Source organism: Tauraco erythrolophus, chromosome 9 (assembly GCF_009769465.1).
Source record: "Tauraco erythrolophus isolate bTauEry1 chromosome 9, bTauEry1.pri, whole genome shotgun sequence".
NCBI lineage: Eukaryota > Metazoa > Chordata > Aves > Musophagiformes > Musophagidae > Tauraco > Tauraco erythrolophus.
The window spans coordinates 18,447,888-18,471,817 of record NC_141473.1 but is presented as its reverse complement, the minus strand read 5'-3'; the positions used below and the strand labels follow the sequence as shown (position 1 = coordinate 18,471,817).

At 51.8% G+C, this 23,930-nt stretch overlaps 3 protein-coding genes across 6 annotated transcripts in view; all 3 read right to left on the bottom strand.

The window, feature by feature from the left end:
* Nucleotides 1–1,087: 1,087 nt before the first annotated feature.
* On the bottom strand, nt 1,088–3,671 carry CYP26A1 (cytochrome P450 family 26 subfamily A member 1). The gene is given in 8 exon segments (XM_086616735.1): nt 1,088–1,429; nt 1,622–1,774; nt 1,989–2,123; nt 2,445–2,594; nt 2,698–2,985; nt 3,081–3,256; nt 3,259–3,304; nt 3,483–3,671. Coding segments are annotated over 8 exon segments (1,479 nt in total).
* A 3,895-nt stretch (nt 3,672–7,566) lies between these two features.
* Nucleotides 7,567–15,105, bottom strand: CYP26C1 (cytochrome P450 family 26 subfamily C member 1). Its single transcript, XM_086616827.1, is given in 8 exon segments — nt 7,567–7,872; nt 8,143–8,304; nt 8,532–8,648; nt 12,144–12,299; nt 13,996–14,271; nt 14,398–14,622; nt 14,699–14,757; nt 14,760–15,105. Coding segments are annotated over 8 exon segments (1,647 nt in total).
* A 636-nt stretch (nt 15,106–15,741) lies between these two features.
* The window catches only part of EXOC6 (exocyst complex component 6), a 98,793-nt gene continuing 90,604 nt past the window's right edge, over nt 15,742–23,930 (bottom strand). For 3 of the 4 annotated variants that reach the window (XM_086616955.1, XM_086616957.1, XM_086616959.1), the window contains 2 exons: nt 17,745–17,857; nt 15,742–16,867 (listed from right to left, as the gene is read on the bottom strand). In XM_086616955.1, coding sequence (XP_086473081.1) covers nt 16,735–16,867; nt 17,745–17,857 — 246 coding nt within the window. In that variant the 3' untranslated portion in view covers nt 15,742–16,734. Of the gene's footprint in view, nt 16,868–17,327; nt 17,340–17,744; nt 17,858–23,930 lie in introns of all 4 variants that reach the window. The other variant, XM_086616956.1, reaches the window with a different exon arrangement.

The following is a 23,930-nucleotide window of genomic DNA, read 5'->3' as shown; positions in this document are numbered from 1 at the left end:
CATTAGTGCCTGCCTTCTAGTTTTCACTTTGGTGAATTCCAGAATAGAAGTTCTTAAATCAAATGCATCCTCTATCTCTGACCTGGTCAGAGACATTGCATTTCAAGAAGAAATTCCAGCAGACTTTATTTGCTCTACCAGCTGATAAGAGATACCTTCATAAGTAAAGATTCATAGCCAGCAGGCTCAACACAGAACAAGATCCAGTGGTCTGTTTACACAGGTCAGCAGTAATATGGGAGGAGAGGACCTTTACGGATTTTTGTTTTCCTCAACCCATTTTCTCTAGCTACAGAGAAAGACTAATGTTACACATTGTTCTTCAGCTTCCCTTTTCTTTCTCATGTACTATATCTCAAGATTATGTGCTTGCCAAGGGACTTGTACCATTTGCTATCACTCCATGCTGTTTTCAAGAGTGTGTATGGTTTTGCACTGCTCTTGCCACTCACAGGCTAAAACTTCAAACAATTTACTATTCACAAGTGAGAACCACAGACAGGGGAGAGTTATGAGCATAGAAATAGCAAGTAGCTCATTCACAAAAGCAGATCTGACTTTATATCCAAACCCTTGAGACCCACTGGTTAAACTGCTCTCTAGCATAGACCCAGATCTTCATACAGAGAATCATAAAAAATAAACTTTATTATCAAACTTAAAATTCACACATTAAACACAAGATCTAGACACAAATAATACTGGAAACATTCTTAAACAATAACCATTTTAGGTAATTTGGATGAGTAGCTAGTTACCATCGTTTCAAATGCCTTTAAGAATATTTCTTAATACATACACTGTTGTGAAATGTCTTCAAATGCTTAGCTGGCCAGCTTTCGATAGGATTTTTAAATAGGGGAAAACTTATTTCTATAGAAATAACATTATCTAATTATGAATCAGAGACCCATAATTGTAGTGCTTGGGGAAAAAAATATCATAGCCTTTTGAAATATTTAGAAGACATAAATAACTATTGTACATTTACAAGTTTAAATATTTAAAGGCCTTTGTTACTATAAAAAGTTACTATGTACATATTAGATGCTATGTAGAAATCCAGCCAGAGCCTAGTGTTGAGCTCTCAGATTCGGCCGCTGAAACCTATGAATTTGGTAGGCAGATTGTCCACAGGGTACACGATGGGGCCCGTTTTCATTGTAGGAGGTCCATTCAGCAGCTGCCAGTCACAGCTCCGAGCCAACTCCACTGTAAATATTTTTAGAAGGACTTTTGCAAACTCTTTGCCCACGCAGCTCCTCAAGCCCCCACCAAAAGGAATGAAACTGAACCTAGAGGAATCCTCTGGAGATGGAGACATGAAGCGATCCGGGTTAAATTCATCCTTGTTGGTAAAGAGATCTGCCACATCGTGAGTATCACAGATACTGTAAATAACATTCCAACCTTTAGGGATCTGGTAACCCTATCAAAAGAAGAGAAAGGAGACATGAAGCGCCTTGTTGTGTTAAATAAGGTGAAGTGTCAGCACAGGACACGACAGTGCACCCCACCTCCCCCTCCTGGCTTCCTTTTGGTCACTCAATGGCAGATACGCTACATGAACACACCAGTACTTTGCGGCTGTACCGAGGAGTTGAGCCCAAGCCCCACTTACATTTAGCTCAAGGGTCTTAAGTGCGATTCGAAATCCTCCAGGAACAGGAGGGCTCAGCCTGAGGGTCTCTTTGATGACACAGCCTGTGTACTTGAGCTGCTCCAAGACCTCCATGTCCAGCTGCTTCTCTTGGTTGAGATTGCACAGTAATCCCTAGAAAGGAGGATGCTGCCATGACATTTATGGAGCAGGCAGCCAGGGCTCCTGGTGCTGCAAAGCAGCTACCCCTCAGCAAGTGGTGTTTTCTTGCCACCCCCTAGAAGTAGGGGACCACCTGGGCTGAGGTGAGCCCCACCTGGGACACCTCTCCTGGGGCTACCTTACTACTGCCCCCTCCTGTGAAATGCCTCTGGAGAAAGAAACCCACCTTCACCTGCAGCTCCTTCCTCACTTTCTGCAGGACATCGTGATGGAGCCCTAGGAAGGCGATCAGTGACGTGGCAGCGCTAGCAGTGGTTTCATGGCCCCCAAATAGCAGCTCTGTGGCAGACTCCTTCAGCTCCTTACACAGGGGACACAGGAGGGATAAAATGGGCTTTGAACATAGTTATCTCTACCAGGCCCACTCTACCACCACAACACTGTGCATCGCTCCCAGGCTGGAGCAGACACCCAGGGGCCAGAATGGGGGTGGTGGACATGGCCCCGGTCCTGTGCTCCCCATCCAATGGGCTGGTTGCAGCCTCCACACCCCAGTGCACTACATAAGCTTGTTTTTTTTCAATGGGGAGAGGGAGCGCTCTCCGTTTTACCCCGAAAGATAAGCATGCTGCTGACAGAGAGGCTGGGGGAAAAGGAAAGATCTGGCCCTGAGGAACCTCACCTGCATGTTGAGCTGCTCCCCGTTGCCCTGTGTGTGCTCCATCAGCAGCTGCAGCGCATCCTTGTAGCCCCCCTCAGGCTCTTTGCGGGCCATCTTGGCACGGATGTTCTCCTCAATCTTGGCGTGGATGATGTTGCGTGCCCGCAAGCCCTGGCCAGGCAGCAGGGAGAGCAACGTGGGACTTAGGCCACACTGCCATCCCTCCTATCCATTCCCAGCTGTCCCTCTCCTTCCAGCCCGCCAGGAGCCTTACCCGGTAGAGCCCGCTGAAGGGCACGTCGATGGGGAGGGAGAAGAGGTTGCGGATCATCTCCTCAAAGGCCTCCACCAGCTGCTGCTCGCCATCGGGGCTGGCCTGGCGGGGCTGGAAGCCCAGCAGGATCCTCATGGCGATACGAAACATGAGGCGCTTCACCTCGGGGTACACCAGCAGGCAGGGCCCGGCAGCACCCAGCCACCGCGCCAGGCAAGCGCTCACCTCCTCCTGGATGACGGGCACGTAGTGCTGCAGGGCGTCCCGGGAGAAGGCCCGCATGATCACCTGCCCAGGGGGACGAGGAGGAGGAAGGGGACACAGGCTCAGCCACCGCGCCCGGGGCGGCCGCACCCGCTCCCCGCCCGCCGTCGGGGCCGTACCTTTTTGCGATGCTTGTGCTGCCCGTTGTGGAGGTTGGAGAGGCAGCCCGAGCCCAAGATGGTGCGCACCGAGGCGGGCCACTGCACGGAGACGAGCCGGTGCTCGCCCAGCAGGATGTGCCGCACGTTCTCGGCGCCCATCACCCGCACCGTGGGCCGCCCGAAGAGGTGAGTTTGTAGATGAAGCCGTATTTCCTGCGCTTCATCTGCAGGAATTTCCTTCTCTGGACAGGGGAGAGGGGTGAATAATAAAGTTAGAAAAGCAGGAGAGCAAGGGGTAGGGAGAGCTCTTTTCCACCTGGGCACGGGAGCCCGGCGAAGCCGCTGCTCATCCCCCTCCCCTGCAGCCAGAGGAGGAGCTGGGGCGCTTCTCCGCTCCTTGCAGCATCGCCCTCGCCTTACCTGCAGCACCATCTGCAGCGTCTCCCCGAAGAAGGGGAGCCCCATCGTGCCCGGGGGCAGCGGGAGTGGGCAGCTGGGGTCGCGGCCGCTCACGCAGTATAAGTCCCAGAGCTTGACAGCGGCCAGGAAGAGTAGCAGGGGCAGCAGGAAGGTGCACAGGGCGCTGGCGACCAGGGCAGAGAAACCCATGGCTAGGGAGCGAGTCCAGCCCAGCCCCCCGGGAGCTCCGATGTGCGCGGGCCGGGCTCGCCGCGGGCAGCCTTTTATACCCTTCCCAGGGTTGCTGCCCACCCTACCTTGGTCCGATAAATTAGTTCACCCAAAGTTCATCTTTAATTGCGGATTGCAGTCTGGCTCCTCCCCCGAAATCTTTTAACTATTTGCTTTGGCGCGGCGCATCCTGCCCGCTGCAGACAGCCGCCGGGGAAGGAAAGGAGCCGCCGGGCGCGGCGGCAGCGGCTCGGGGCTCGCTCCCCGCTGCACCGCGCTCAGCAAGCGGGCTGCGGGGCGCTGCTGGCAGCCGGGGGCCGGACGCCTCCTCGGATTTATCGCCGATGCTCGTCAGAGACCAGCAGGTGCGCCGAGGCAGAGAAACGTCGCGCTCCGGCACCCGGCAGCCCGGCTGCCCCAGGACACCTACCCCCGGTGGTGCTCCGCGGCCGGCGCCGATGCGCTCCGCAAGCTGCGGAGCTCCTTCGCCCGCCCGCTGCTGTCGCGGACCGGGAACGGCGAGCCAGCGGCCGGAGCCGGGCCCGCGCTAGGGCTGGACGGGGCGGGCGCTCCTCCGTGCTGAGGGAGCCCGGTGGCCCACCGGGAAGGGCCACAGCTGTGCCGCCGCATCGGCAGAGGAGCCTCTGCTGTCCTCTGGTTCACCTCGAAAGGCCTGGCTTGTATTTCTGCCCGGCCGCGGAGGAAGGAGCCGCGGGCAGCAGTCCGTCTCAGCCTTCCGATGCAGGTTCAAGCGCGGGTCACCGAAGGAAAGGGAGGTGAGCGCGGAAAGGAAACACCCAACCCGCCGTGCCCGGCTCCTCTTCCCGGGGATCCGCTGCCCGCCGACATCCCGGGTCCGTCGGGGCTGCCGCGGTCGGGAGGAGGCGCTCGGCGCCGGCCGGGCACCCGCCTGCAGCCGCGGCACGGAGGGGCTTCCTGCCGGAGCCGGCGGGCAGGCACCGGGGGTTGCTCTCCAGGATGGAACGGCTGCTCCGGCCAGGAGGAGCGGGGCGACCGACGGGGCTGCGGGGAGGCTGCGCTCGCTGGAGCTCCCGCTGGGTCCCGGCGCAGGAGACGCCATCCGGGGACGCGGCCGCTGGGAAACGGGCGCCCGGCGCAGACCGCGGCTACGGGGCTGTAGAGAGCTCCGCTGGGCACGGCTGCTACCAATAAACTATCGTGGTCGGGTTTATGGTTGTGTGTTTTTTTTGGTGGTTTTGTTGTTGTTGTTGGTTTTTGTTTCCTTTTCCGTCCCTCTTACTTTTCTTTCCTTGCTCCCAGACAATCTCAATAAACGCTGGAAGTTGGGAGGTGGGGGGAAGATGTCACTTTTAATTATTATTTTTCTGACAATCGACGCACTACACGGAACACTCCCTCTTCTTGCTTCCTTGCGGGAGCGGGGCTGTCCGCCTCCGCAGCCCCTTGCCAAGATGCACACCCCCCCCCCCCGGCAGGGGTACTTCCTCGTCCCCGGAGCCGTGCAGCCCCCTCGGGGAACGGCACGGCTCCCGGCGCGGCTCCGCGGGGCCCCGCCGGCGCTGGCCGGGAGCGGCGGCCGCGCCCTGACCCGGCGCTCTCCCCTTGCCGGGCGCTGACCCGCTTGTGACCTACAACACGGACCGTGACATCTGCGTGAACCCGGCCGGCAACCGCGCCAAGTTCACTGTCTATCAAAATAACGAGATACGGTGGCCTGAGCACCGATAATTGCCACAGGAAGGCTTTATTATCTCCCCAGCTGTGTATTCTGCAGCCATCGGCTCGAAAAGAATCAAATGGTAAAGAGTGAAAGGGATAATTAAAAACATCTTGGAAGGGGGTCAAGAAATTAACAGCCTAATATGAACAAACTTTGATTACAAGTAACAATTATTACACTTCATTTGGAAATGCTCGTGTTTATCTGCAAACAAAATCAGTTTCAAGTATTTTCTTTTTTTTTTTTTTTTTAAACTAGATTCACGTTACATTTTTCAGCGGGTGGCTATGGGGCTCGTTAGTGCTCGGGGTAATTTTTAAGTGTGCTGCTGGAGGAGCCCCAGCCCTCCCGCCACCAGTGCTGGGAGCTGCAGGCCCAGCCCTGCCCGCGGTGGGAGCCTGCGTCACCTGCGGGTCACAGCCACGCCAGCAGCTCCTGCTAATTAAAGTTAGTCATTGCCACTTGCAGCCACCGCCTACTGATTTCCCCTCTGATAGCCAGAAAGATTCACCTTTCAGGACAAGGTCAGGCGGGGCAGAGGCTCTGGTTCACTACGGGGTCGACCTGCCAACAGCACTTAACTCAGCCCTGCAGTTCAACCTCTTCCAGATTTGACCTGTCACATTTGGGAGCCGCATTTCTGCCCCAGGTAGCGTTGCGCTCGCTGCGCAGCCCTCTGACAGCTAACGGCCGCGCTCGCCCGCTGCAGTGTCCCAGGAGGGACTGGCCAGGGCAAGGTCGGTTTTAGCTTGGCATCGAAGCAGGATGAGGACTGAGATTCAGGAACAGGGGAGCTCCCCAGAGCCTTTCCAAAGGGACTCTTCTCGTGCCGCATTTCTGGCCTTGCAGGTCAAGTTGCTGCTGGTTCTTCGCACAGAGCACACCGCATCACCAGGCCCAGGACAAGGTGGATGGTTTCTCCCACTGCTTCCACACAGGATGTGTGACAGTGGGGACCAGAGGCGAAGCTGAAACACATTGCAGTGCAGCAAGGACCTGGGCCCAGCTCTGTTCTCAGTGCACAAGCAACAGGACTCACTTCATTTTGCACAGGAAAGAAATACCCCGTGTCTCAGCGAGGCAGGCAGTACTCAAAAGCCACCTAAAAAGCTGCTCTCAGCACCCAGGCTTAGCCCCAGGTACCACCGCCTGGATGAACTCACAGAGCTGCTGTCCTGGCACTTTCCCTGGCAGAGCCAGGCTGCAGGAGGTGACGTGGTCACTCTGCCCAGCCAGCCACCATGGGGCCCGTGCCACCTTGCAAATGCTTCCTCTCCAATATGAACAGCATCATCGGGAACAGAGCATTTTTCTACTACAAATCAGACATATTCAGAAATGTCTGTTTTCCAGATGTTTATTCCCCAAAGCCCCCTACTCTGCTTCAGTCCGCTCCCTCAGTCAGGCTGCAGCTGGGGAGCGCATCCTGCAGGGACCCTGGAGGGGGGCTTCATGGCAGAGCCCGAGCAGCAGCGCAGTGCTCAGGCACAACATACACAGCTACTACTAGTGAATGAGATGTGTCCTCTTTGTGCCAGCTCGAATGGGAAGTGCAGGAGTGAGATTAAATATTTACAATAAAATACACTTTACACCCTATTATTCTATCAACAGCTGATGCTGTGGATTGGGCAGCTCTGGCTGTGTCTTTCTGCAGAGCCTCCCCCATCCTTCCTCTTTTTACAGCTCTAAAAAGCTATGGTGTGCAGGACGTTTGTCCTGCCTCTCCTGTAACACACCCACAGGAGATAACCCTGGGACAGAAAAGCTCTGTGAGCCTTAGCTGTGGGGCTGGGCATTTTGCTCCCCATCCCCAGTGGCTGGGGATCTGCATGGGGTGGGGGCCGGCTGAGCCCCCATGGGGAATGCTCCTTGACAGCAGCTTCAATGGGTTTTGCCCCCGGGCTGGGGCTGAGGTTCATACGGTGCCCAGGGGCAGGATTCTGCAGGACCCTCCCTACCAGCTTGCACACCAGGAGGGGAAAAGTCTTCACTTTGGGGTTTTGCTCTGCAGTGACCCAGTGCCATACCCAGCCTGGAGCAGCAGAGACGTGCGCCCGGCAGCCGTGGAGGGGCATCGACACCAGGGCCGAGGGGGGCAACACGCCCCTGGCTCAGGCCTTGCTGCAGTGGCCGGGCTGCAAGGGGTGGAAGTAGAGCTGCAGCCCATCGTTAACGGGGGTGCACAATGGGTACGGTCTGCATGGCGGGGTAGCCAGGGGTGGCCAGCTCCCAGCGGGCTGTGCTGACCAGCTCGATGGCCAGCAGCTTGAGGATGGCCTGCGCCAGCTCCTTGCCAATGCAGCTCCGTGCTCCACCGCCAAAGGGGATGTAGTGGAAGCGGCCCGCAGCCTCCGTACGGGCGGCACTGAAGCGGTCGGGGTCAAAGCTGCCGAGGGGGCTCTGGTAGACCGCAGCTGTCTCATGCGTGTCACGGATGCTGTACATGACACTCCAGCCCTTGGGGATCTGGTAGCCCTGTGGGAAGGGAGAGAAGAGGGGAGGAGTGTTATGTGCCTGTGAAGCCGGCTGGGCTAGTGGAGGTGAGCAGTGGGCACCTAGGGACAGCCCCACTGCTCTGCCCATCTGCTCTGCAGCTCCCTTTCTCCCTGGGCCAGCTGGGACCCGCAGAGGTTGCTGGATGCCACCTTCCCCTGAGCCACACTGCCAAGCACCACCCCTGCACCGGACACAGGGTGCTGGCAGACAGCAGCTCCCCACCAGCCCACTGGTGTGCGAGGCACTTACATCCAGCTCAAAGGTCTGCAGCGCTGTCCTGTAGCCTCCGGAGACGGGGGGCAGCACCCGCAGCACCTCCTTAATCACACAGTCCAGGTAGCGCAGGCGGTTCAGCTTCTCCAGGCTGATGTCCGAGGGGCAGCAGCAGCCCTGCTCTGACAGCACCCGGAGCTGGGGGCCAGCACAGCGACAGCTCTGGGGAGGGTAGGCTCTGGAGGGGTGGGGGCCTGAGGGGAACCTTCCTCTGTTGGGCCCAGGGGCTGCCTCTGGTCCTTGCAAACATCTTTGGCCATGGGGAGGAGAAGTGGCTTCTTTCTGTCCCTGCTCTGGGCAGTCAGGGTGTCCGGGCAGGGTCCCGCAGGGCAGCACTCACACTGCTGGTTCAGCTCATGGGATACCAGCTCCTGCCTTATTTTTTCAATCACTGAGGGATGCTTCAGTAGCAGGAGGATCAGAGAGGTGCTGGCACTAGCCGTGGTGAAAAAAGCAGCAAATATAAGCTCAATCGCTGACTCCTGGAAGAGGAAGGAAGGTGACAAGTTTGACTGCCATTTTAAACTGGTCAAGATTGAATTTTCAGACTGTTTTCACCTTTTGCAGGTTTTGTCCCTGTGCAGAGGGCCCTTCCCCACCTCTGCTCTCCGCCAACCTGCACCCATGCTGGACTGGCAAGGGCCAAAACAAGACACCTTTTTTCTTCCATTTCTGTATGAACTGGACATCCACTCACCAAGGGACTGATGCCACATCACCTCCAATCCAGTTCCTCTGAGCTTTCCTTCCCAAGATTTACACATTTTAAAGAAGCATTTTAACACGTTTTGGAAAACTGAGTGAAATTCATTTCAAGCATTATGCTTTTTACCTTCATCTGCCTTTTCCCATTTGTGCCCAGCTTTTACCTTTCTGCCTAGCCAGGTGTTATGAAACCACATGTTTATGCATAATCCTAGATGTACTGGCAGCTGAAATGGGTTGCATTTGATCCATCTCCAGTTATAATTGACCATTTGCTTGTTTGGGAGCAGACCCAAATCAACAGGAGTCGAAAGCAGGAAGACCTCCCTGCTATAGCAGGTCAGCTCAGGAGGTGCTGTAGCCAGCTAGGAGCTCTCCCACAAGGATGCACACAGCAGGCAAAGGATTGCTCACTTTTCAAGCTTTTAGAGCCTGAAGGACAGCAGTGTTGCTGAGAGTTCCGTAGCAGAGGTGTCCGTAACAAGTTAGGTTAACCAGCTCAGACGGACCACAGCACAGTCAAATCCATAATCCGTGCCTTGTCTCGGTTCACTGATCCCCATGCAGCCTCCTAGTCTTTCCAGGGCTGTTCACAGGGTCTATATGACACAGTACATGCCAAATTGCTGCACGCTGTTTGCAGCGCCTGTGATAAACTTTCAGAAATATGCCCAGAGCTGGGTCATGGCATGTCACATCTCTGACAGCAAACATAATGCTCAAACTTAGAGCACCATTTGAAAGTGCCAGCAGCTCCGTAGCACTGGGCTGGGAGCACTGAAGCCAGACCCAAAAGCCAGGGGAGAAGCTCAAGGGAGGGGCACTGAGAGCTGCCACCCTGGGAGAGGCTGGGACCTGGCTGGCAGCACTGAGCACTAATTGCTCCAGCCCAGGGGCAAAGCCGAGCAAAATCCCCCAGGGAAACAGAGCAGCTTCCTTTCACACAGCTATGTGTCTGGGTTTGCAATTGTTCTGACACAACCGCTTCTGGAGAGGTGAAGCCAAAAAACACAGGGAAGGTACCTGGAGCCTGAAGGTACCCGGAGCCAAGTCTGGTAAAGTCAAGGGTAATGTAACAAGGATTACTCTTTGCTACGGTCCCCAGCGTCATATATTGGCTGGACTAGAGGCTTTTGCCAAAGTGCAGCTCTCAAGGGGATCTTTCAGCCGAAATAAAACCTCTGAAATAACAGATCCCTGTCAACCCCTATCATACCTCCTGCCGGCGTTAGCAGGAAATTTTACATTCACAAGACAGCAGACCTAGATGAAAAGAAGTCTCTTAGTTCCACGACTTGCAGTTAAAACCCAAGATACTGCAATACATAGGAGGAATTTAGGGCAGGCTCTGTGGTTCGAAATAACAGCCCTTACAACTCCCCACATCAGCCTCTGACAGTGCTGCTACGTAACTTGTGGCACTGAGCTGCTGACTTTCCCTCCCTGCTTTTACAAAGCCAACATAATCAGTGACTGGGAGGCAGCATCTTCCCACAGCGCCGGCAATTGTCCCTGTGCTACAGCCCGACTCCCCATCCTGGGAGTCAAGACTGGCAGCGTTACGCTTCCACCCATCCAGCTAGTGACAGCACTATTATGTAGGATGTGTTTTTCTATCCTTCCATGCTTTTAAACTTTTTAAAACAGTACTTTTAGCAAAGTGGCATCTTTTAATGACCTTTATATTTCAGGGGTCCTGCTGAGTTCATACCAGCAATGAAAATCACAGCGTATTTAGGAAAGTTTGGGGGAAAATGGTCCTTCAAAATCATTTGAACAAAAAGCAAATTAGTAACTACTGTGTGCTAGTGTTTGGAGTGTCTCTCAAAGTCAGATACATCCATGACTGAGACAGCTTTGAACTTTTTACCCAATTACACCATTTCACTGAATGAGAGCTCTATTTATTAGAGTGGAGAATATTGCCATAATTGCAAGCATAGGCAGTTCGGTTTGCAGGTGATTTTGATAAATACAGACAATGCAGAAAATTTTTAACTGTAAAGGTACAGGGCAGCATATGAATATACTGTCATTTGAATCAGCTGGCCTGTGGTCACTGCCATGTCACTCCATGTTATGTTTAATATGCCCTTAATCCTACCGTTAGTATCCATTTGTGGTCAGAGCCAGGGACGTGATGAGAGATCATGTAATTGTTTTTGTGTAATACCCATGTGAATACTAACAGAGGTTAATCAATCTTAATCACTCACATTTTGAATCTGGCAACTATTTTTAAAAAAATAACTATATTAAAATAAAACCAATTATATTAGAATAAATAATATAATAAATAATTATAATAAAATTACTCGAAGAATGTATGCTAGTTCTAATTGTATCTAATAGTTCCTGCAAAGTCTTTCAAATATTTTCAATTCAGACATTACACTTTTACAAAATATTTACAAAACATTTGTCTTTAGATAGTTTTCCTTAAATATCTAAATAAATGGTAAAACTATGTACATTCATTGCTTTTAAACTATATTCAGCTGCTGTACCCATGCAAAACTGTTTCAGAACTTGTTACATAAATGCAGTGTCTCTGTCATTCACTGACACCAAGTGACCTGGTGCTACCAATGATGCAGTACTAAACGACAATTTTTTCCCCAAGATCTTTGGCAAAATACTCTTCACATTCAGTTGGTAGTTTTGGCTCAGTAAGGACTACTGGTTTTCGTCCCTAAATCACAGTGATGCATCATGTTGCATCATAGCAAACCACAAGCTAGATGATCTAACTAATGACGAGGTGATAGGGAATGACCCGGAATCCATCATTTCATCCCTGGACCCGTTTTGATGTATTATGTTAGTGATTTCTGCACTCACAGCCTCAAGGAATACAGTGACATTATCTACACACAGCGCGATGCTAGATGCTGGGGAAGTTTGAGGAGCACAGGACGAGCTCTAAATATTTCCCAGATGGTATCCTGGAGGTTACCGAGTGGACACTGATGTATAGAGCCTTAGCCCAGCCACATAACCCTAAATTGGGCTGAAGCCTGGTGGCCATGAATCGGAAAGGTAGAAGAGGCATTTATTTCCTTTAAGAGACACGATCCTACAAGAGCCTACGAGCATGCTGAGTCCAGGCTTTCTCACTTGCGCTGGAGGTGGTGCCCTCAGAGTTGGTAAGAGGAGGGCAGGAGCCAGCGGCTGGTGGTGGATCCCCACACAACCTCCCTCCTTCCCCTCAGCCCAGGTCTCTCAAACAGCCACGGAGTTGTAAGGGACACAGCAAGGGGAGTTCTCCTTACCTTTAGCTCCTGCATGGTGAATTCTTTGCTGTGCTCCTTTGCACTGTTTATTATGAAATCCAGAGCGTCGCTGTGATCTTCTGGTTTGTTTCTCTGCAGTTTTTCCTGTATAGCCTTCTCCATAAACTCATGTAGCATATCCCGTGCTTTGATTCCCTGCAGGAGGCAGACACAGTTCAGGAGAGCCTTAGGAACTGCCCCTCTCTCCAGAGGGACTGGAGGACCCCCAAGTATAGCAATCCTTAATCCCAGGATCTGTAAGAGCAAGAGCTGTTTAATCTGTTGCCCAGCCCCAGAGCCTTGCAAGAGGCAGCAGTCTGGGCAGAACTGCAAGAAATTCTGTTGTCTTACTGTTGTGAATCAAATATGACAAGACCTAAGAAACACTCTGAGAAGAAATGACAGCAGTAAGTAAACCCATGGTACTGAGGCAAGAGGTACCGAGTCCAGAGGCATCTGCACCGTACAAACCCATGGTCTTGTCAGGTCCAAAGAAGCTTGTCCAAAGGGACAAGAAGACGTAACTTAATAAAAGCTGAGTCCAAGCAGCAAGGCACATCTGAGACAGGAACAGATGAGTGGCTTTACCAGCGTATAGTAGACAAAGACACATCAATCGCACCCAGCTCATCTCCAGTTGCGCTGCGCTCCTGTGCAGCAAAACACTTAGGTAAGATCTCATCACACCAAGTGAGAAGCAATCTTTTTTGCAAAGTGGGATAGACAAGAGCCACAGAGTGTGCGGCTCTGTATCAGGACGCCTCCTGCAAAGCCATAAGGACCAGAGATTTGGGATGAAAATGGCCTTGGCAAGATGTTGGGAAGAAGATACAGAGTTGAAGTGGGAAGGACTGGACAAAGGAACAGGGCAGGGAGTAAATGCGAAAGACAAGGGGGCATAAATGCAAGTTGAAGAGGTTGGTCTGGGACCAGAGAGAAGGCAGGGAGGGGTAGGATGGGATGTGAGAAGTCACACTGATGACAACCTCTAAAGGGAAACTGGACAGGGAAACAAGAGCTTTGAATTGGTGAAGAGCAGCAGGGAGGCTGGGGGAGAACTGGGACTGGCTGAGTAAGGTAATCCAGTGGGGCAGAGCTCACAACGGAAATAAGAGATTGGGCAAGACCTGGCTGAAGGGCAGGAGACTTCAGCTGGGGCAAGGGTGGAGAACTCAAAAGCCAGAGGAGGGAACATAGACTGAAATGGGAGAAGAGGGGTGGGACACAGAACCGATATCTACAGCTGGAGCGTGGGGAGGCAGGCAAAGAGGGGCAGGACAATAGGGAAGAAACTGCAGGTTGAAAAAGGCAGAGAAGACTGTCCGTCTGCGATGTTGCCCTCTAGGACCTCTCGCTGTCTCTCTGCTGCTAGGGGACGAGGGACTAAGGACCATAAGAGGATCTCAATGCTCGGCCTGCCCCAAGGTGCACAAGGAATGCTGACCTGAGGTGCTCTGTGCCCACCTGCCTTTGTGCTCTGTGCCCACTGACCCCTCTACCATGGGCTGACATGATTCCAGGCAGGATGAGATGGGACAGGACCAGATGTGCTGGACTAACCAGAGCCAACACAGGTAACATATGGGATGAGGGAGGACAGGAGCCCTGTGCTGTACAATGAGCTGCAGCCACTGCCTGGAGGTGCTGGAAGCCAACCAGGAGCAGATGGGAAGTGCAGAGAGAAGGGGAGACAGCTAGGGTGGGCAAGACACAAGGCCCTCAGACCCAGAACCTGCTGCAGACGTCCTGGCCCATTGGAAGTGCCCCTTGGCGGGCCTGGGGACACGGGGTCTGTGCTGCCAGGGCCTGGGCCCCTGCCCCCAGGCAGAGGGAGCAGGGCAGGTGGTAGTACCTTGCGCAGCCCGCTGAAAGGTAGGTTGAGGGGCAGGGAGAAGAGGTTCTCCACTAGCTGTTCAAACGTTTTGGCCAGGTCCTTGAACTGCTTTTCCTCCAGGCGCAGTCCGAGCAGAATCCGAGCTGCAATGCGGAAAGTTAAGGTTTTAGCGGAGGAATAAACTGCGATGGAGCCCGGCTCCATGCACCAGCCCCGCAGCTCCCAGCTCACAACCTTCTGGATCCGTGGCAGGTAGCTCTCCAAGGCGGCGCGGCTGAACACTCTGGCCAGGATCTAGGAGAAGTGGGGGAACAGAGGCAAATGGTTAAAGCAGAGGGTCTCACGTGTCACCGAGGCCCAAGGCTGGGCAGGAGGTGCCACCTGGGCTACGTGCCCTGCCAGGGCAGTCGTGAGGCTCACCTTGCGGCGCTGGCGGTGCAGGTCACCAGTGGAGCCGAGCAGGGTGTGGGAGCCCAGGATGATCTGGGTGCTCTGAGGCCACTGCGTGCTGACCAGCGTGTGCTCGCCCAGCAGGATCTTGCGGATGTTCTCGGCACCCGTCACCCGCACCACCGGCCGGCCCAGGAGGTGGGTCTTGAACACATTGCCGTACCTCTCCCGCCGGGAGCTGTGGAAGCGCGAGCCCTGGGAACGAGCTGCGAGTCAGCCTGGGACTACCGCCAGCCCCTTGCCACCCCGTCTCCGTCTCCCTGCACCTTACCTGGAGCAGCCAGTGCAGAGTCTCCCCGAAAAAGGGCCATCCCATGGAGCCCTTGGGCAGGGCAGGGCGCTGGCGCGGTCCCGGCTGAGGCTCCAGCGCAGCGCCCAGAGGTGCCGGCACAGGGTGACCAGCAGCGCCAGGGCCAGCAGCGCCAGCGCCGCCGCTTCGGGCCAGGAGAGCCCCACCGGCATCCTCCTCCCGGGCGGCGGGGCGACGCGGGGAGGCGGCGGGTCCCCGCCCCGGGGGCTCGGGCGGCTCGGGGGGCGGCCCCGGCGGCCGTCAAAGGCGGGGGGCCGGGCGCCCCGCGACTCCGCTGCCGGCGGCGGGCGCTCCGCGGCGGGCCCGTCCGGCTGCTGCCCGCCCGGCCCCCGCTCGCCTCCTGCTGCCGGTTCGCCCCTCGGCCACATTTATATAGATATTGGCTACTTACGCCCGATCCTCCTTCGGAGATGACGTCTCCGCTGCATATTTAAGCAGCGCGGCCAAGTGCGGTGATTGGAGCGGGAGAACGGGGGATAGTGACTGAGGGGCGCGGGGACGGCGGACAGGGCAGCCCCCCCTCTCCTCGGGGCTGGGGGCCCAGCGCCCCTCTCCCGCCCCCCCGCCCGGCCCCTCGGGGCGCCCCCCCGACGGCACGGCACGGCGCGGCACTGCCGGCCGCCGCGACCCCCGCCCCGGCCCCCGCCGGCTCCGCGCCGCGGCGCGGGGTGCGGGCTCTGCGCCGCGCCGGGAAACCCGTCGGGCCAGCCCTTCTCGCCGTCCGGGGAAGGCGGCGAGTCCCGTCCTGGCCTCCCTCGGCCGGGGCACGTCCCAGCCCCGCTCCGCAGGCGCGGCCTTGCCCGGTCGCCCCCGCCGCCTCGGAACCCGGCGGCCGGCGGGAGACCGCAGCCCCCGCCCTGCACCCCGCCGTCGGGGCCGCCCGGACCCCCGCCTGCCCCGGGGGTAAATGAGCAAAGAGCCGGGACCTGTACAGGTCTCCACGAAACCGGGTCTGAGGTGCGTTGCAATGCGTGAAATTAAACAGGAATACGAGTGAGGTTTATATTACTGTATTTAGACCGTCAATAACTTAAAAATACAGCGAAAATGTACATTATTTTCACATGTTCCATTTGGTTTGTATTTGTTAGACATTCTCTTTGTGTCTAAAATATCCAGGAGGGGACAGTGCAAAGAGACGGCGGTGGGACGAAACGCTAATCGCCGAGATGGGTCTGGCGGTACAAAGCGCATACTGACAAAACAGATGCGGCAGCATGAAACCAACAGTGGCAAATCTATTCCTTACTGCAACCTGGGGAAAAGAACCCGGGATCTTACAAAAGTACAGTTAGAAATGGTAACCCTGAGGAACAAAACCAACCAAACCAAAAAGTCACGTTATAAAGAACTCAAATGGTTATTTACATTCACAACCTCAAGATTAAACCCTTCTGGAGAACAAAGCCTATAAGCCCTACTGCTAAATAAATATCAAGTCTAGTTCTCAGGTAGTTTTCAAAGGTACTAAAATCAGAAGATTTTTTTTCATACCTTCAGACTACAAAATCTGGTATACAAATTATGTCCAATCACTTTAAGGCTAATATACATTTAATGCAGGAAAACAACAGGCAGCATCTGAAAGCCAAGTATCTCAATGCCTGAAAAACATTAAATTAGGATTCATCCAGAAAACAGCAACTAAGGGATCATTTATCAATTAATTCTTACTCGAAGCAAGATTTTGGACACCATGTCTACAGATACTTAAATAATGTATTTACAGTTCAGCTGTTCCATGTACAATACGACTGAGCCAGTTTTTATTGTACAGTCTCATTTTTTTTACCGTTTGTTTACAATATACAAAATAGTATTCGAGCCATTAAAAATACATACAAAGAATTGTTTGCTGAAGATTCCATGTAGAAGCCACCTACTGCATTCCTTTACTAGGCCAAAGGAATGTCCTAACTGATATCACTCTTTGCTTAGTAGAAATAGAGGCTAAGAAATACCTCTTGGTACGATGAGACACTGCCGATTTAACAGGCCTATGTGTGCTGTGACATACCATTCACTAAACTTCTAAGTTGCTTTACCACAGTCTCTATTAGCTTCTGCTTGTCACGATCGTTCTTCCTGAACTGGGCAAAAATGTTGTTCTTTTTGCTAGTGTCTTTCATTCTGGAGAAATAAAAAAAAATCAAATGACACAGACATGTTAGAAACATAATTTGAAAAGGAAAAATCTATTTAAATGGGTTCACTTTTGTTCCTCTTTTGATCTTTCTGCTAACAAGAACTGAAAGATTACAAAACCCATCATCTATGTGTTCTTAAATCAAACTTCTGCAATGTGGAATTCGTTTTAACAAATATTACTTCACAAATCACCCCTAAGTATTAAGCAAACATCACTTTGGCAGGAAACTGGCCCTACTGATTGCGTTAGGAGAGAGGCAAAACACAAAACCCGTTAGTATCATCTGCTTCACGGTGAGTTCAGACTCAGCAAACGGGCGTGTTTTGTTCACTGTCAAACTACCTGATATCGTTATTGCTGATGTCCCGTATCAACGGATTTAAAACAAAATTCGGGAAATAAATAAATTGAAGCATCAATATTTAGTAACAATATACGTACCCTCTGTGAACTCTGCAAAACACATATTCATCGCAGGCAGGCGAGGAAAGAAAATACCGTTAGAAAATACGTCTTCAAACCACAGGACATTTTGATGCAGTTTTTTAAAGCAGGTTGATGCTCGGCTGGCGGCAACGCTCGCACCGCCTTTACCACGGCGAAACCCCGCGCATCTCCCTGCCCTACAGCGGCAACTCGGCAGCCGCCAGCTGCTACCGCGGCTGCGGCTCCGCCCGCGGCCCTGCGCGGCTCTCGGCAGCGGCACCGGCACCGCGCCGCCCCGCCGCCGGGCTCTCGCCGCCGCAGCCCCCGGGAGGGCGGCCGCGGCCCCGGCCCCGGGCCGCTCCGTGGGTGCCGGGCTGGCAGCGCTGCGGCGCCCGCCCCGCCGCGGCCCCGGCCCCGGCCCCCCGCACTTACTTCTCCAGGAGCGTGAGCGCCGTGCTGGGATTGACCCGCAGGTACTTGGAGGTGGCCTGCCCGTAGTCAGCCAGGTAGGTGGACCAGTCCCACACCATGAAGAGGTCCAGGAGCTGCCGGGGGGAGACAGGCGGGTGAGGGAGCGCGGAGCGGCTCTGCGGGGAGAAGGCGCCCGCTCGGCCCGGGCCCGGCCGCAGCCCCTCGCCGGGAGCCGACAGCCCCTTCACCTGCCCGTTTCTTCCCGTAACGCCTTCGCGGCTCCCTCCGTGTGCTGGGAGGCGGCGGTGCGGGTTCGGCCCTAGGAGGGGATGCTGGCGGCTTCACGTTTTGCTGTTTCGGGAGCTCGCTTTACCGCGGGGAGCAAGAAGAGGATACTTGGGTCTGTTACTGCCCACAGTGATTTAAACCGAAGGTTCAGGTAGTCTCAATTAAGTGAATTAAACAACGCCGCTGCACTCTCCATGGTGACTCAGCCCCAAGCCCTGGGCACACTTCTGGCCCAAGCAAACCCCAACACTTAAATGGGGGAACAAAAAGCCTCCCAGCTCAGTCCCACCTCTGGCTGCAGTTTCGGATCAGGCCTCTGATTCACCATCTCAGAGCTGCTGCTCAACAAAACAGCCTGCTTTTACAAGCAGATGCGATGCCTAACCTCCAGCAGCCAGCACCCTCGCAGCCCTCAAAGCCTAATTTCCCCTCCACCATCACGGGTGCAAGCCAGGCACCGCCGGGCGCCCTGCCCGGGCTGCCCAGGGCCAGGGCACAGGCAGCCCTGCTCAGTGGAGCCTTTCCCACGGCTACCTGCCGGCCGGCGGGCCCCACTCCCATTGACGTCAATGGTGGGACACCCCCAGCTTCCCCCCACGTCTGATGCCTGGCCTTGTCCTGCTGCTGACGGCTAACACAGGCTCGTTCTCAGGCTGCTCTGTGTTAGCCAAACTACTGTTAAAATAAGCGTGGGGAACCATTAGCAACACTTTGCCCCAGCTGGCAGTGCCCTTGGCTGCTCTGCTGAGCTGGGTCCTCAGAGCAACCTGGAGCCCCTGCTTGCCTGGAGGCACTGCTGCATCGGTAGTGCTGGAAAGGTGGGGTAGGAAACCACTGGCGGTAGAAAGCGCGTACTGACAAACAGATGCGGCACAAAACCAACAGTGACAAATCTATTCCTTCCTGCAACCTGGGGATAAGAACCCGGGAGAAAAACCACAAAGAAAAGAAACCCACAAAACCACTTTAAGAAACACAGCAGACTACTGCGAGTCGTACCGTTTTGCTATTTAAATAAAGAACCTTGTTCACTTTAAACATTTGCTTCGGCTAAGCCAGACCAGAGCTGTTACAGCCCGGGCGCAACAGCGGCGGCCCTGCTCCCGCAGGCAGAGCTGCAGCCGGCGCCCGTTCGTCTGACTTCTTGGACTACGCTAAGAGAAGGACTGCACCCCTGAGAGCCTTGCCTTACTCAAACTTCTCTGATGAAATGTCACAGGTCTCCAGTAATGCTCATCCCCAAAACTGTAACATCAACTTAATTACAAAATAAAAGCATACACCCAGCCTTCACAGCTTCAAATTCATATGCCTCTTTTCTCCAAATTTTTCCACTTCCTCACCCTTTCTTATGTTATTTTCAAATAAGGTGTCTAATTCATACAAATTCTTTTCCAATTAGTTAGACCTTCCATATTTGTAGTATAGTCTTTTATGAATACGTAGTAACATTTCCTGGCTTGATAAGGGACCTCTGATGTAGTTACTGCTCTGTCCTTTCCAAGTCCTCCAGGGACCATTACAAACCTCAGTGACATTTAACTACCTCACATGGGTGAAAGGTGTATAAAAAGCAAAGAGGCTATTTTATTCTCTACTGACTACATACCCATGATAGCCATCAAGGTCAAATGCAAATGGTTCTTTCTCACAAATGGCTTTCCCAGGATGGGCACCATCAATTCTCCTACTGAGCTGAAGAGAACATGCCTTTAGTCACTAAGCAGACACACTTGGGAAGGCTCTGATAACTCAGGCATTAGTACCAATTGTGAAATCCACAGTCTCAGTGGCTGCTGCAGGTTACTTGTCACTTCTCATTACCTGTGTTACAACAGTCAGTAGCACCCAGTCCCCATAGAGGCTGTATGATATATTCAAAAGCACAATCAAAAGAGGAGAAATATAGGACAGGCAGATGCACAACATAAACTGGGAGGATAAAGCTGACAACCACAGGAACCCAAATTATATATAATCTGGAGACTTCATGTTCCCTCTCTCTTACAGAGAAGCAAACAGTATGTATTAATAAATTACTACTAATTACAACGCCACTTGTCATGGGCTCCATATGAGGGATGGTCCTTAAGAAAAGACCATGCCAATGCTCCTGCAGCAGTTGTGTTCAGTAAATCAAAGGTGAAAGATTTAATTTCTTATTCCTATCGTAACATTGTAATTGAAGATTCTGGGTAAATCCTAAACAACCCTGAAGCTCTGTATCCTGTTAGCAATGTGCGGCCCAAAGCCATCGATGACTGATATAATTACAGTGCTGACAAGTTCAAAGAAACTTTCCTGCCAATATCACATGAGCAATTTTCATACCACACTTCCAGCGCTTGAATCAACCATCTGATTGTGTCGTGGCTCTGCGACATCTCAGTGATAGTGACGGCTGGGGTGGAAGATGACACCTCATTTGTCACCTGACCAAACAGAGGTAAGCACGTAGGGCTCTAAACAGACCATGGAGTCTGTTGCTTTTCAACACACGAGGTAAAACAACGTCCCAAGAGAAGGTGAAGCATATTTTGTGCACTCCAAGACAGTTCTGGCTCTGAAGAGTGAACACCCTGAGAGACATTATCAGCATCAAAGAGGTACCCAGAGCCTCCTCCCTGCTCCACACTTGGTCAAATAGCTGCACACCACCAGCACCATGCTAATAAATCTCCTAAGTTAAAGCAGCTGTCGTGACATGCGGCAGGTAACACAATGGACCAGCGAAATGCCATCAAATGACACATGCCACTCAATCGCAGCTCCTTTCTCTCCTTCTGCACATGTGCTTGGGGGCTGCAGCGCGGCAAACGTGCCCTGCTGCTGGAGTAAACGCGACAGGGAACTGCAGACACTGCTGGGGACTGGACTGCTGCTGTGCACAATTACACATTGTGCGTTTTGTCCCCCTCACAGCTGCAGTTCTGTGCTGTGGCATATTGCTCTATGTAATGGGCTTTGGCAGCACGTACTGTACGCTGTGGGTGGGCAAGAGCTGCCTAGTGTGCAGCTCTTTGGATCCGTGTCCTGACCATTCATATCACCTGCATCTGACTTGGCACTTGGCGGATGTACAGTCAACGCAGGCACTTTGTGAGGGGAGCAGGTTGGCGAGCAGCCAGCGGCAGCAAGGACAGTCTAGCAGAAATGAGTTGCTGGTCCCAGGACCATCACACGCATATGGGAAATAACTTCAACCCACCCATACAAAGCTTCTCTCAAGCGCAGTCCCGAATTCACCTTCACTCCCACAGCCATGCTGCAGAGGTATCAACCCTACATACAGTCTGCTGCGACTTCTGCTACTCTGTTCCTTTCTAATTTACACTGCCTTTTGCCACAAAAATGTGTGCCCTATTTAAATGAAGCACTTTAATAGAGGTCTTTCTATATGAGGAAGAGGAACTAAAGTGGGATTGTCTTGGCCACAAGCACATGATATGGAAGACAGCCCATCCATTCAAAGGTGCAGAAAAATATTTGGGCTACTCATGTGATTTGAACAGACTCTTGGAAAGACAAAGCTGATAATAAAGCACTGGCCTACCTAATCCTTTGGTAAATGTTTTTTATTATAGTAAACGATAAAGTTATATTGAAATTTATACATACAAATTATTGAAAATAAGAGAAGACCATGAAGATGTAAAAACTCTGTTTTTTAATTCATGCAAACAGATAGCTACCTGAAATTCATCATGAAAACTTGGCCAACTCTTTAATAGAGGAAAAATAATCATCACCAACTTTTTCTCTATATTTTTGCTGTGTTTTCATTCACAATAGATGCATACTAAAATGATGCGTGCAAAACCACAAGGAGAGGGAACAGCCTTTGGTAATGTTACACAATACTCAAGGTGAAGATATAATGGAAATACTTCGTGGATTTGGCTTGACATGCTGATGTGACTCATACTACAGAGATGTAATATGCAGGATACGTTAAGTTCCACTGAAATACAAGAAGGTTGTAAATCTCTTCATTTTTAAATACTGTGACTACTACTAATGTGGAAAAAGAAAAATTATATCAAGGGCAAGTCTAATCATAAAAGCATTAATTTTGCCAAAAGAGTAGCAGCTACAATTAAAAAAAAAACCAACAAACATTTAGAGGATTTAAGTTCAGGTGAGATCGCCCCATGGCTTTTCAGTTGTGAAGCATGAAGTACAAGAGAATTTGCTGGTTCTCTGACAGTAGTTCTTATTGTGGAACTAGAATCAACCTATTAAAGGCCAAATTAAAGCAGCATTTCCCTATTACTATGTTATTCATTAAAACTGATGCTAATACTGAGACAATAACTGAAAACGAGATGTATTGTCTAGGAAGGAATGGTCCACACTGACACGTACTGTAGTAAGAGAAATATGTGCACAGAGTAGGTCCTGGCAATAAATGTTTTCCTGCCTCAAAAATCCATCAAAATCCACACAGTGTAGCACATCAAACTGGTGCTGCTGACTGTGACTTCTTCAAGGCTAGAATGTGCACTGTTTGCCTTGAAATTACAATAGCACACCCGTTTCTTTTGCACATTCATCTTTCAGAGTTAACACGTACGAGTCTTTCAAAGTTAACATGTACGAGAAATACTCCAAACCAGACAGAAAGCACGGCTACTCTGAGTGTAGAGGCAGCACAGACCATTAGCTGTGAGCCACTCAGCCCCACCTAAGGAGCCACCCGAGGGTGCTCTGTCAGAAACACTGTGAAGCACCTAATAAACTAGATATACATACTCTGCTATGCAAGGACATTGGCACTGTTGTACTCTTTATCCCATAACAACCATGAAAAATACGAATAAGCTAAGACAAGCAATGCTACACCTAAGAATTTATAATGAAGCAGAGTATATTTCCCTAGGAGTAAGGAAACAGATCTTCAAGCCTTTGTGACTAGGAAAAATTAACAAAAGAGTTTGCAGAGAAGCGTGTGTATCTGTGTGTAAACCATTACCAAAAAAGAAAGAAACATGGGAAAAGCTTTATCCTTTCTATTATACCAGACGGAGTGTTCAGTAGACTGTCTGCTTATTTGTGTTTACAAGATAGATAGGGTATACACTTCTGCCTTATTTAGAGGATTTGCCTCTCCTAAAGGTGTGACAGAAGGGGAACCTTTATCCAACATCTCCAGACCATCACGGCTGATGATCAGAGAAGCATGTTCCTTTTACTGTATATAAAATAGTATTGTCCTCTCAAACCACCACATTACCAGTCAAGTATATGCTTGTTTATGTATGTATATGGTGTTTATATATACTTTTATAAAAGACTAAAGTAATCTCTTACATTATACAGATAACGCTGCTGTTTTAAGACTTGCATTTTAAAACCACCACGTTGTTGTAAAAGATACTACACTATTTTTCAGTTAAAGGAGGTCCCACTTCAAGACCTTGATAGCTAACAGGTTTGGTTAACACAAAACCTGTGTTAACCAAATATTGATGCCACAGTGGGGAAAAAAGGTCTTAAGATTTCACAGAGAGAATTCTAATCTCAAATAGGGTACTTTCACCTATTCTTCAAGTTCAGAACTCTTGTTTTTTCCCAATATCTAGGTGATATGGCCATGTTTGGATATAAATTAATGGTAATCACTGCTCAGTAAAGCTTTGTCTTTTATTACCTAAAGTCCTGAGTAGCTGAGCCATAGTCCTGTATTTAGGCCATCTTGTAATTACGGGAGAAATTGGTGCACTGGGAACTGCTGGAATCAACCATCCGGCCCTTTCAACGCTGTTTCAACCTCTTGTCACATCCTCAAATATCATACAGATGCCCCTTCCTTTTTACTTTTGGGCAACTGTCAGGAATAATCTGGGAAGAGAATGCAACTTTGGGAACTTGCTATCCACAGAATCAACAGAAGGGCTTCGTAGAAGGAAATGAGGGCAG